Source organism: Moschus berezovskii, chromosome 8 (genome assembly GCF_049115385.1).
Source record: "Moschus berezovskii isolate FMDL1 chromosome 8, NW_MosBer_1.0, whole genome shotgun sequence".
In the NCBI taxonomy this organism is placed as follows: Eukaryota; Metazoa; Chordata; class Mammalia; order Artiodactyla; family Moschidae; genus Moschus; species Moschus berezovskii.
The window spans coordinates 111247695-111259911 of NC_142467.1; the positions used below are offsets into that span (position 1 = coordinate 111247695).

The 12217-nt window shown below is 40.3% G+C and overlaps 1 protein-coding gene across 5 annotated transcripts in view; it reads right to left on the bottom strand.

Moving 5' to 3' along the window:
• MAPK9 (mitogen-activated protein kinase 9) overlaps positions 1-12217 on the bottom strand; it is a 67480-nt gene that overhangs the window by 9998 nt on the left and 45265 nt on the right. For 4 of the 5 annotated variants that reach the window (XM_055431244.2, XM_055431245.2, XM_055431243.2 and 1 more), the window contains 2 exons: positions 4985-5150; positions 3485-3556 (listed from right to left, as the gene is read on the bottom strand). In XM_055431244.2, coding sequence (XP_055287219.1) covers positions 3485-3556; positions 4985-5150 — 238 coding nt within the window. Of the gene's footprint in view, positions 1-3484; positions 3557-3892; positions 3965-4984; positions 5151-12217 lie in introns of all 5 variants that reach the window. The other variant, XM_088839281.1, reaches the window with a different exon arrangement.

Consider the following 12217-nt stretch of genomic DNA (forward strand, 5'->3'; position numbering starts at 1 on the left):
TGAGGAAAATACAACTGAAATGCCTTATATTCATATTACATAAAGTTGCATCATTTAAAGAGAAACTTAAGTTATACTTATCAATGAATAATTAATCAGGCCAGCTCACTGGGTCAACAGAAGCATTCTGAAATAATATTCAGATAAGGTTTGGGTTCCTAGTTAAGACTATTTAAAAAAACAAACAAACAGACTCTGCACCATATAAACTCTGGTCACAGTTTATTAAATCAACACAATGAAGTCTTTATGGCTTCCTATTCTAGATCAAAATAAAGTTATCTTGAAGCTGAAGAATACCTATGACTGAAAGGCTTAAACATGAAAGTAGGTAATAATTATGTGGGCAAATTGAAATCAGTTCTCATAATAATGGGTTTCCCTGATAGCTCAGTTGGTAAAGAATCCGCCTGCAAGGCAGAAGACCCTGGTTCGATTCCTGGGTTGGGATGATCTGCTGGAGAAGGGATATGCTACCCACTCCAATATTCTTGGGCTCCCCATGTGGCTCAGCTGGTAAATAATCTGCCTGCAATGCGGGAGACCTGGGTTCGATCCCTGGGTTGGGAAGATTCTCTGGAGAGGGAAAAGGCTACCCACTCCAGTATTCTGGCCTGTACAGTCATGGGTTCTGTACAGTCCATGGGTTCGCAAAGAGTTGGGCACGATTGAGTGACTTTCACTTCACCTCCACTTCTCGTAATAAACCTATGTTAGATATAAAGCTGCCTAAAATAGAGAGACCTAACTGACTGCTCAATTTACGGCTGGGAGCCACCCTGTAGGCTTGGCAGGACGGGGTGCATGAGGGAGGGGGCGGGAGCTGGGGCTCTGGACTTTCTGAGCCCTCATCATGTCACCTCCCACTGTAGCTGGGCTTACATTGAGCAGAAACAGCTTTGGGAGGTGACTAAGTTTTACTTGGCACTGACTCTGGCTATCATTGCCATATAAATGAGAGTGTTTTATTTCCTTCCAAAGTATATGACATAGGTTTCAAACTCCATTGTGTGTTAGTCACTCACTAGGTGTCAGGTAGTCAATCTCCCTTGGGTCTCATCTTCCTATCTGTAAAATGCAGACAATGCCAGCTTTGTCACTTTTTCTGGGACCTTGAGATAACTGGCAAGATGAATGTGGAAAGTGATTCTAAAACCATAAACATTATATAAGAGAACACAAACCAGAGGAATCAAATAAATAAACAGAATCTTTAAAAAGTGATTAATTGAGGTATGTCTTAGAAAAATAAAATGACATTACTGTGAAAGAACCTAGGGAACAAACATACATTCTTCAAAGAACAAAGGAGGAGGCCCTCTCGTCTCCTGTACTGTCTTTCTTCTTATTGGTATACCATCACCATTTTGCTCTCCACTGGAGCTTTCCATCACCAATCAAACATAATTTTTTTCCCTTTCATCTTAAGACAACAGTCACTTTCCTTTGAACAATCACTTTGAACTTCCGTAGCTTAGCTACCATTCCCATTTGCAGCAATACAGAGCTGTCCGTTTCTTTAATTTCCAACCTTTCATGCTCTCTTAGCCGTTCTTTTCACCCATAATCTCAGGAAAACTGTGCCCACCACAGTTGCAGAGGCCGCCCCTCAGCCCTCAGGCCTCGCCTCTGTGACAGTGTCCGTGTGCCCCCCTCAGTAACCTGCTTCTGGGCCTCCAGGGACCCGTGCTTTCTGAGGGGCACCTGCAGAAGCTTTCTCTTTCTTATAAGCCACGAGAGCTTCTTTTCCACCTTCGGTAATGAACCTAAAACAAATCTCTGACAACTGCAGTCTGGTTTCCAGAATTTTTTTTGGAAAAAAAAAAAAAAATGTTTCCCCCCCCTGGTTTTTCTATCTAATGTTTGAAAAAAGAGCAAAATTGTCTTTGGAGAATGATGCTAATCTCTGTGTGTGTTCTAAGGATGACATTAGGTGACCTTATACATAGGATTATTATTACTGATACTGTAAGATGTTAATATATAAATTAAGAATTTTAAATTATTTAATAATGTACCAAAAAGTACCCACACTTTTCATGTCGGTACTATCTGAAGAACACAGTTAATTAGTTAAGAAAAGAAAGACGCAAAATAAATTAAAAATTGAGACAAACTGAATGTTAAGTAGATACTTCTAATTATGTATCGTTAAGGAATTCCCTGACAGTCCAGTGATTAGGACTCGGTACTTTCACTACTGAGGGCGTGGTTTCAACCCCTGATTGGGGAACCAAGATCCTACAAGCCTCGTAGTGTGGCATAATAAATAAACATATCTTTAGAATACAACAACTTTTCCTTTTTATATTGAATTTATTTTCAAATTAAATATCTCCTATTTACAGTTTGAAACAACTGAATCTAAGGAAAGGCTATGAAAAATTGCTAGAAAATGTATTAGAACAAAATAAAATGCTATGTTTAACTTCACATAAAACCTATGATGTGAAAACTATTAAGGAAGGTAAATAAAATGATAGGGATAAAATTTTTTCATTTCAAGTTTGTGTTGTGAACATTTATATTACAAGAAAATCACCCTCATAAAGTCATAAAAATGAAAATTAACAAAATATATATAAAGCATTGACTATTCAACTTAATTTCTCTTAAAGATAACCATCAATCTGCCAGCAGAGACTACTTTAAGCTTTCATAACAAAAAAATAAAATTAAAAGACTAGTGAAAATTTTAGGTGGTGAGAACACAAATGAAAAAGGGTATATGTGAAAAACTAAGTTAGAGTAAACAATGTTGAAGATGGAAGAACATGAGGAATATGAGAAAAGAAAGCTACTGAGACTATTACATCCTATTCTTCCTTATGCTGTGCATCATTAATACGATATGCTGACCACAGGATAAGTTAACCTTTTGCATTTTATATTTACTTAAGACTTCCCCACTGGGAAAGTCACAAAATAACCATCTAAGTGGATCTTCTAAAGTTTCTACAAAATGTCAGAAGAGTAACAAAAAAATTTAGCAAATATTGTTCCTCACAAACTTTTCACTTTAATCTTTTCCCTTTAGGTCTTATGTAGCATCCTTCAGTTCTTACTCTGGAGGAAAATATTCTATTGCATCCTGGTAACTGATGAAATAGTATATTAAACAAATTACACAAGAATATTGGCTCATTAAATTTAGACAACTCCCTAGATAGTTAAATTAACTAAATAGTATTTTCATTTAAACACCAGAATACATTTGTCAAAGAGTAAATGCATTTCTTATAAGCTATTTTTAACAAAATTAAGAATATAAATTGGTTTAACTTAATTCTCTGTGTCAATAAAATCGTTAGTCGAGTAAAAAAGAAAACATAAAACTGAACCATTTGATCTGTGACACTACTTTAACAAACATAATCAAGACCTCCTTAGAATACAGTCTAGAATTACGACATTGTCCTTTTGAGCTCCTGCTGCCTTTGATACTTATGGAAAACATGGCCGGGGAGGTCCCCGGGAAGGATACGATCAGTGCCTTGGAATATCACACAACCTTTCACCAGCTCTCCCATGATGCAACCCACTGACCAGATATCAACTGAAAATAAAGTGAAATGACAAAATTATGAAGTGCCATGAACAAAACAAAGGTGAGGAAAAGCTTTCTAACAGTGCACTAAACACATAAATATGGAAAATAAACAGCCAGTTAAGGGTGAACTGTTTTAGACAGTATGAAAGATTGCTGACCTCTAGTTTGGCTTTCAGTTTGCAGCAATCTTGGCTTTCAGTGCCAGAGTCCAATATTTTACAGCTTCAAAGACAAAGTCCCAGAAATAGGGAGTGCCTGTCCCCAGAAAGCTGTTTCCAGGCATGAGCCCACCCCGGCTCCCGGCCTTGTGGTCAGCACCAGGTATCTCCCTGTGAAGGATACAGTCTCTTCCTGGGAACAGGACTTTATGGAGGACCATTTCTGCCATGATGCACCCGACAGACCAGATGTCCACTACCAAATACCAGGTGATTAAAACCAGCCAGAGACCGCCCCCACGCATGTCTTTTCTCAAATCCCCTCCCAAAGACAGACCCAGCTTGTTAGTAGGACTCATGTGAAATATGAACACCATGCCTCCTGAATGATCCGTTTCTAAACTGTCAAGTTATTGGGGCCTCAAAGGGCCAGGCTTGTCTGGGTTCCAGGTGAGGGCCAGAGGCGCCTCAGCTTCTGGCTGTTCCCCTCCTCTGCGGGGCCCAGCTGAATCAAGGCCTCAGAAGCCCAGACAGAGAGCTCTTCAGTGCCCCTGCTGGTGTAGGTGGGGTGAGGGACACTAACGGGGCCGAATTTTCTCTCAAGGCCATAGAGGACTGGAAGGCCACAGACTTGTGTCTCTCTGAATAGGAGCACAAGTTCTAAAACATCTGAATAAACTTGAAGCTCAATTCATTTCAGATGGCTTAGGCAAACTTTCAGACTTTTTTTAAATAAGTAAGTGTGATTTAGTTCTTTTTGACAAATTTTTCAAAAGCTAAGTTTCAAAGAGTTCTGATATTGCTAGAATAAGTTTTGCTGTTAAAAAAACAAACACCAATTTTACACACACAAAAAGCACATGCTGCATTATTCCACTTATATCTAGTTCAAAAATAAGAAAAATCAACCTATGGTGCTGGAGATCAGGATAATGGCTTCCCTTGGGGGTTGAGACCCAGAGGGGTCCTGGGGAGGCCTCAGTTATGCTGCTGGTTACGTGGGTGTGCTCCCACTGAGCTGCACACTTGGGATTTGCATATTTTTTGGTAAGCGTATTACACTTTGATAAATGTTGAAAATATTCATTTCAAAAGTGAATAATTTTAACCAATGGAAATATAAAATTATTTCTCATCTGTGAACTATGATAATCTATGCATAACACAGTCTCCATATTATATTTCATACAGTTCACAGGAAAGAGAAAAAAACTAGTGATGACTAATAGCACTAATTTTAAACATCACGGCCTCTTCCAGTTCTGTCTGTACTCACCGTTCTCTTTGTAGCCCATGCCCAGGATGACTTCGGGTGCCCGGTAATACCGCGTCACCACGTAGGGAGTCATCATAAAGTTGGTGCACGCTGTGCGAGCCAGGCCAAAGTCAAGGATCTTAAGGGTGCAGTCTGACTTTACTACAATGTTGCTAGGCTTCAGATCCTAGGACAGAAAAGGTTTAAATTAATACAGCGAACCAAAGCATGCTAAGTAAACAATCTCACGTTGGTAAGGATTTGTGAGGTCAGTGACCACTGAAGTATGTGAGAGTGCTGGGAAAAGGAAGGAAGTTAGAATTGAACCCTGGGATTTTCGAATAATGTTGGAAAACCTAACTCTCAAATTGAAACCAAAACAGAGCAGTCTAGAGAGACCAGACTGGTGCCCTCATCCTCTGTGTGGAAGCCTTTATGACACTACTTTGCTTAAATCCTTTCGAGAGTCTCTGAAACATCCACTCTTCCCTCCTGCCATGCCTGGTCATCCCTCAGTTCCCAACATTCTGGCTCTTCCCTGCCATCCAACAGAAACATAATTCAAGCCTCATGTGTAATTTATATTTTCTAACAGCCACCTTAAAAAAAGTGACTAGAAAAGGTAAGATTTAATTTTAATAATATTTTCTTTAATCCAATACAGTGTATTTCCATAGTATTCATTTCTAAAATGTAACCAATGTATAAACATTATTGAGATATTTTACATTTTTTGGTAGTCTTTGAAATCCAGTATTTATTTATAATTATAGCCACATTCTGAGTACTTAATAGCTTCATGTGGCTAGTGGCTATGATACTGGACAGCATAGGGCTAGAATTCTCGGACCCTGGAATCTCCCAAAGGCGTCTTCTTTCTTTGGAAGAAGAATCCCATGATTACCAACACCAACTTCCCATCCCCCGGCACACACACTACTCTCAAAGTCCAGGTTCGATGCATGATACAGGATGCTTGGGGCTGGAGCACTGGGATGACCCAGAGGGATGGTATGTGGAGGGAGGTGGGAGGGGGGTTCAGGATGGGGAACACATATACACCCGGGGATTCATGTCAGTGTATGGCAAAACCAATACAATACTGTAAAGTAATTAGCCTCCAATTAAAGTTTAGAATAAAATAAAATTTAAAAGAATTCACAAATGGAAAAAAAAAATTCCTCCACTAAGAGAAACCCTGTAAGTGATCTCTTATCTGAATTAGTAACTATCACAAAATATATTTATAAAGATATACACTTTTATTATACACAAATACAGTTATAAGTTGATCAGCATAGTTTCATTCATTTAATTCATTTAAATTGAGTAAGTCATTTTAAATGGCACACTGTGATGGACATATAATTCATAACATTATCTGAATAAAAGTTTTGAGCTACCTAAAAAAAAAAAAAAAAAAAGTCCCTTCTTCACCCCTCCCAGTGAGAGCTCTGTGAGAGGAGGCCTGAAGGTCTCTCTGTGCTCCCAGCATATGGAGTCTGGCACAGCAGATTCTCAGAAAATGTTTGCAAGGTGAATGTACACATCACACTCCACTACACTCTCAACACAACTCATCACAACTTCTGCAGCTTTTTCCTTCGTTACTCTAGGGCCTTTCTTTATGGTGATCCCCTACATCCTAGACCCTTCCTCAAGCTACAGGAATTTGATTCTTGTCTGGAACTTCGGCCTGAAAACTCATCCTAGAAACTATGACTTCCAAACAATCTATTATTTTCACAAGTGCTTTCCAATGTGTAGCTACAATGTCAAATTGCCAAGTCACATTACACAGTAAGTGATGTTTTAGGACCAGCACCTGGCTGAAACATTCCAATTGATGTGTCACCAGTGGGCATAGGTGTGTCTTGAGTGACAGCTGTCAAATGTTACTGGGATAAGTAGAAAAATTTAAATTTACATCAGTCAAAACTATGTTTCATTACTGCTAAGCGCTTTCTTTCTAAACATTCGGAATTCAGTAAAATATAACATAACTATGCATTGCTTAAAAACATAATGAAAACTCCTACCAAGCCCATGCAGATGCACTGGTCCCTGGCTGGCCCCAGAGCACTTCCTCCATGCATGTCCCAACAAGAAGTGCTAAGGGGAGCACGGCCAATCCCACCCACAGCTGCGAGGCTGCACAAAACAAAGCATGGGAAGAATAGGCACCACACTCAAACCAGTGACCATTTCCTGTGAGGAGGCAGTAATGCAGCTAAGGTAAAACAAACCAATTTGTTCCTAGGTTCCGCTTTTAGAACCAAAGAATATGGGAAGAACGGGTATTTCAGAATACAAATTGTGCTTAGTTGCTCAGTCGTATTCAATTCTTTGCAATCCCATGGACTGTAGCATGCCAGGCTCCTCTTTCCAAGGAGATTCTCCTTTTTATACCCCATGGACCATATAAAAAGGCAAAGAGATATGACACTGGAAGATGAACCCCCAGATTCAAAGGTGTCCAGTTTGCTATCGGGGAAGAGCAAAGGCAATTACTAATAACTTTAGAAAGCATGAAGGGGCTAGGCCAAAGTGGAAACGACACTCAGTTGTGAATATGCCTGGTGGTAAAAGTAATGTCTGATGTTGTAAAGAACAATATCGTATAAGAAGCTGGAATGTTAGGCCCATGAATCAAGATAAATTGGAGATGGTCAAGCAGGAGATGGCAAGATTGAACACTGATATCTTAGAAATCAGTGAACTAAAACAGACAGGAATCAGTTCAGTTCAGTTGCACAGTTGTGTCCGACTCTTTGTGACCCCATGGACTGTAGCATGCCAGGCTTCCTTGTCCATCACCAACTCTCGGAGCTTACTCAAACTCATGTCCATAGAATCGGTGACACCACCCAACCATCTCGTCCTCTGTTGTCCCCTTCTCCCCCTGCCTTCAATCTTTCCCAGCATCAGGGTCTTTTCAAATGAGTCAGTTTTTCACATCAGGTGGCCAAAGTACTGGAGCTTCAGCTTCAGCATCAGTCCTTCCAATGAATATTCAGGACTGATTTCCTTTAGGATTGACTGGATGGATCTCCTTGCTGTCCAAGGGACTCTCAAGAATCTTCTCTAACACCACAGTTCAAAAGCATCAATTCTTTGGCACTCAGCTTTCTTTATAGTCCAACTCTCACATCCATACATGACTACTGGAAAAACCATAGTTTTGATTATATGGACCTTTGTTGGCCAAGTAATGTCTTTGCTTTTTAATATGCTGTCTAGCTTGGTCATAAGTTTTCTTCCAAGGAGCAAGAGTCTTTTAATTTCATGGCTGCAGTCAGCATCTGCAATGATTTTGGAAACCAAGAAAATAAAGTCTGTCACTGTTTCCACTGTTTCCCCATCTATGTGCCATGAAGTGATGGGACTGGATGCCATGATCTTAGTTTTCTGAACGTTGAGCTTTAAACCAACTTTTTCACTCTCCTCTTCTACTTCCATCAAGAGGCTTTTTAGTTCTTCTTCGCTTTCTGCCATAAGCCTGGTGTCATCTGGATATCTGGGGTTATTGATATTTCTCCCAGCCATCTTGATTCCAGCTTGTGCTTCATCCAGCCCAGCGTTCCTCATGATGTACTCCGCATATAGGTTAAATAAGCAGGGTGACAATATGCAGCCTTGACGTACTCCTTTCCCTATTTGGAACCAGTCTGTTGTTTTATGTCCAGTTCTAACTGTTGCTTCCTGACCTGCATAGGTTTCTCAGGAGGCAGGTCAGGTGGTCTGGAAGTCCCATCTCTTGAATAGTTTTCCACATTTTGTTGTGATCCACACAGTCAAAGGCTTTGGAGTAGTCAATAAAGCAGAAGGAGATGTTTTTCTGGAACTCTCTTGCTTTTTCGATGATCCAGTGGATGTCGGCAATTTCTGGTTCCTCTGCCTTTTGTAAATCCAATTTGAACATCTGGAAATTCATGATTCACATACTGTTGAAGCCTGGCTTGGAGAATTTTGAGCATTACTTTGCTAGTGTGTGAGATGAGTGCAATTGTGCAGTAGTTTTAGCATTCTTTTTTTTTTTTTTTTTTTGAGCATTCTTTCACATTGGCTTTCTTTGGGACTGAAAACAGACCTTTTCCAGTCCTTTGGTCAGTGCTGAGTTTTCAAAACAGGCTGCCATATTGAGTGCAGCACTTTCACAGCATCATCTTTTAGGATTTGAAATAGCTCAAATGGAATTCCATCACCTCCACTAGCTTTGTTCATAGTGATGCTTCCTAAGGCCCACTAGACTTTGCATTCCAGGATGTCTGACTCTAGGTGAGTGATCACACCATCGTGGTTATTTCGGTCATGAAGATGTTTTTTGTACAGTTTTTCTGTGTATTCTTGCCACTTCTTCTTAATATCTTCTGCTTTTGTTAGGTCCGTACCGTTTCTGTCCTTTTTATTGAGCCCATCTTTGCATTAAATGTTCCCTTGGTATCTCTAATTTTCTTGAAGAGATCTCTAGTCTTTCCCATTCTGTTGGTTTCCTCTATTTCTTTGCACTGATCACTGAGGAAGGTTTTCTTATCTCTCCTTGCTAATCTTGGGAACTCTGCACTCAGATGAATACATCATTTCTTTTCTCCTTTGCCTTTCACTTCTCTTCTCTCCTCAGCTATTTGTAAGGCTTCCTCAGACAACCATTTTGCTATTTTGCATCTGTCTCTTGGGGATGGTCTTGATCACTGCCTCCTATACAATATCACGAACCTCTGTCCATAGTTCATCAGGCACTCTATCAGATCTAATCCCTTGAATCTATTTGTCACTTCCACTGTATAATCCTTGGGGATTTTATTTAGGTCATACCTGAATGGTGTAGTGGTTTTCCTTACTTTCTTCAATTTAAGTCTGAATTTGGCAATAAGGAGTTCATGATCTGAGCCACAGTCAGTTCCCGGTCTTGTTTTTGCTAACTGTATACAGCTTCTCCATCTTCGGTTGCAAAGAATATAATCAATCTGATTTCGGTGTTGACCATCTGGTGATGTCCATGTGTAGAGTCTTCTCTTGTGTTGTTGTAAGAGGTTGTTTTCTATGACCAGTGTGTTCTCTTGGCAAAACTCTGTTTGAGTTACACCTGCTTCGTTTTGTACTTCAAGACCAAACTTCCCTGTTACTGCAGGTATCTCTTAACTTCCTACTTTTGCATGTAAAAGTAGGAAGTCACACATGAACGGGTGAATTTAATCCAGATGACCGTTTTATCTACTACTGTGGGTGAGAATACCTTAGAGGAAATGGAATAGCCCTCCTAGTCAACAAAAAAGTCCAAAATGTAGTACTTGGGCGCAGTCTCAAAAATGACTGAATGGGTTCCAAGGCAACCCATTCAGCATCACAGTAATCCAACTCTATGCCCCAACCAGTAATGCTGAAAAAGGTGAAGCTGAGCGGTTCTATGAAGACATACATGACCTTCTGGAACTAACACCTAAAAGAGACGTTCTCAACACAGAGGATTGGAATGCAAAAGTAGGAAGTCAAGAGATACCTGGAATAACAGGCAGGTTTGGCCTTGGAGTACAAACTGAAGCAGGACAAAGGCTAACAGAGTTCTGTCATGAGAATGTGCTGGTCATAGCAAACACCCTTTCTCAAAACCCCACAAAAGACCACTCCACATATGGATATTGCCAGATGGTCAATATCTAAATTTAATTATATTCTTAGAAGCCAAAGATGGAGAAGCTCTATACAGTCAGTAAAAACAAGACTTGGAGCTGTGTGTGGCTCAGATCATAAGCTCCTAATTGCAAACTTCAGGCTTAAATTGAAGTAGGGAAAACTACCAGGCCATTCAGGTATGACCTAAATCAAACCCCTTATGATTATACAGGGGACGTGATGAATAGATTCAAGGGATTAGATGTGGTAGACAGAGTGCCTGAAGAACTATGGATGGAGGTTCATAACATTGTACAGGAGACAGTGACCAAAACCATCCTAAAGAAAAAGAAATTCAAGAAGGCAAAGTTTTTGGCTGAGGATGCCTTACAAATAACTGAGGAAAGAAGAAAAGCAAAAAAAGGCAAGGGAGAAGGGAAAAGATAGACACCAACTGAACCCAGAGTTCCAAAGAAGAGCAAGGAGAGATAAGGCCTTCTTAAACGAGCAGTGCAAAGAAACAGAGGAAGACAACAGAATGGGAAAGGCTAGAGAGCTCTTCAAGAAAACTGGAGGGATCAAGGGAACATCTCTTGCAAGGATGGGCATGATAAAGGACAGAAGATCCTTACCATTAAGGACCTAACAGAAGCAGAAGAGATTAGGAAGAGGTGGCAAGAATACACAGAACTATACCCAGTTGAGCTATTTCAAATCTTGAAAGATGATGCTGTGAAAGTGCTGCACTCAATATGCCAGCAAATTTGGAAAACTCAGCAGTGGCCACAGGACTGGAAAAGGTCAGTCTTCATTCCAATCCCAAAGAAAGGCAATGCCAAAGAATGCTCAAACTACCGCACAATTGCACTCATCTCACATGCTAGTAAAGTCGTGCTCAAAATTCTCCAAGCCAGGCTTCAGCAATATGTGAACCGTGAACTCCCAGATGTTCAAGCAGGTTTTAGAAAAGGCAGAGGGACCAGAGATCCAATTGCCAACATGCGTTGGATCATGGAGAAAGTAAGAGATTTCCAGAAAAACATCTATTTCTGCTTCATTGACTATGCCAAAGCCTTTGACTGTGTGGATCACAATAAACTGTGGAACACTCTGAAAGAGATGGGAATACCAGACCACCTGACCTGCCTCTTGAGAAACCTGTATGCAGGTCAGGAAGCAACAGTCAGAACTGTACATGGAACAACAGACTGGTTCCAAATAGGAAAAGGAGTACGTCAAGGCTGTATATTGTCACCCTGCTTATTTCACTTATATGCAGAGTACATCATGAGGAATGCTGGGCTGGAAGAAGCACAAGCTGGAATCAAGATTGCTGGGAGAAATATCAATAACCTCAGATATGCAGATGACACCACCCTTACGGCAGAAAGTGAAGAGGAACTCAAAAGCCTCTTGATGAAAGTGAAAGAGGAGAGTGAAAAGGTTGGCTTGAAGCTCAACATTCAGAAAACAAAGATTATGGCATCTGGTCCCATCACTTCATGGGAAATAGATGGGGAAACAGTGGAAACAGTGTCAGACTTTATTTTGTGGGGCTCCAAAATCACTGCGGATGCTGACTGCAGCCATGAAATTAAAAGACGCTTACTCCTTGGAAGGAAAGTTATGACCAACCTAGAT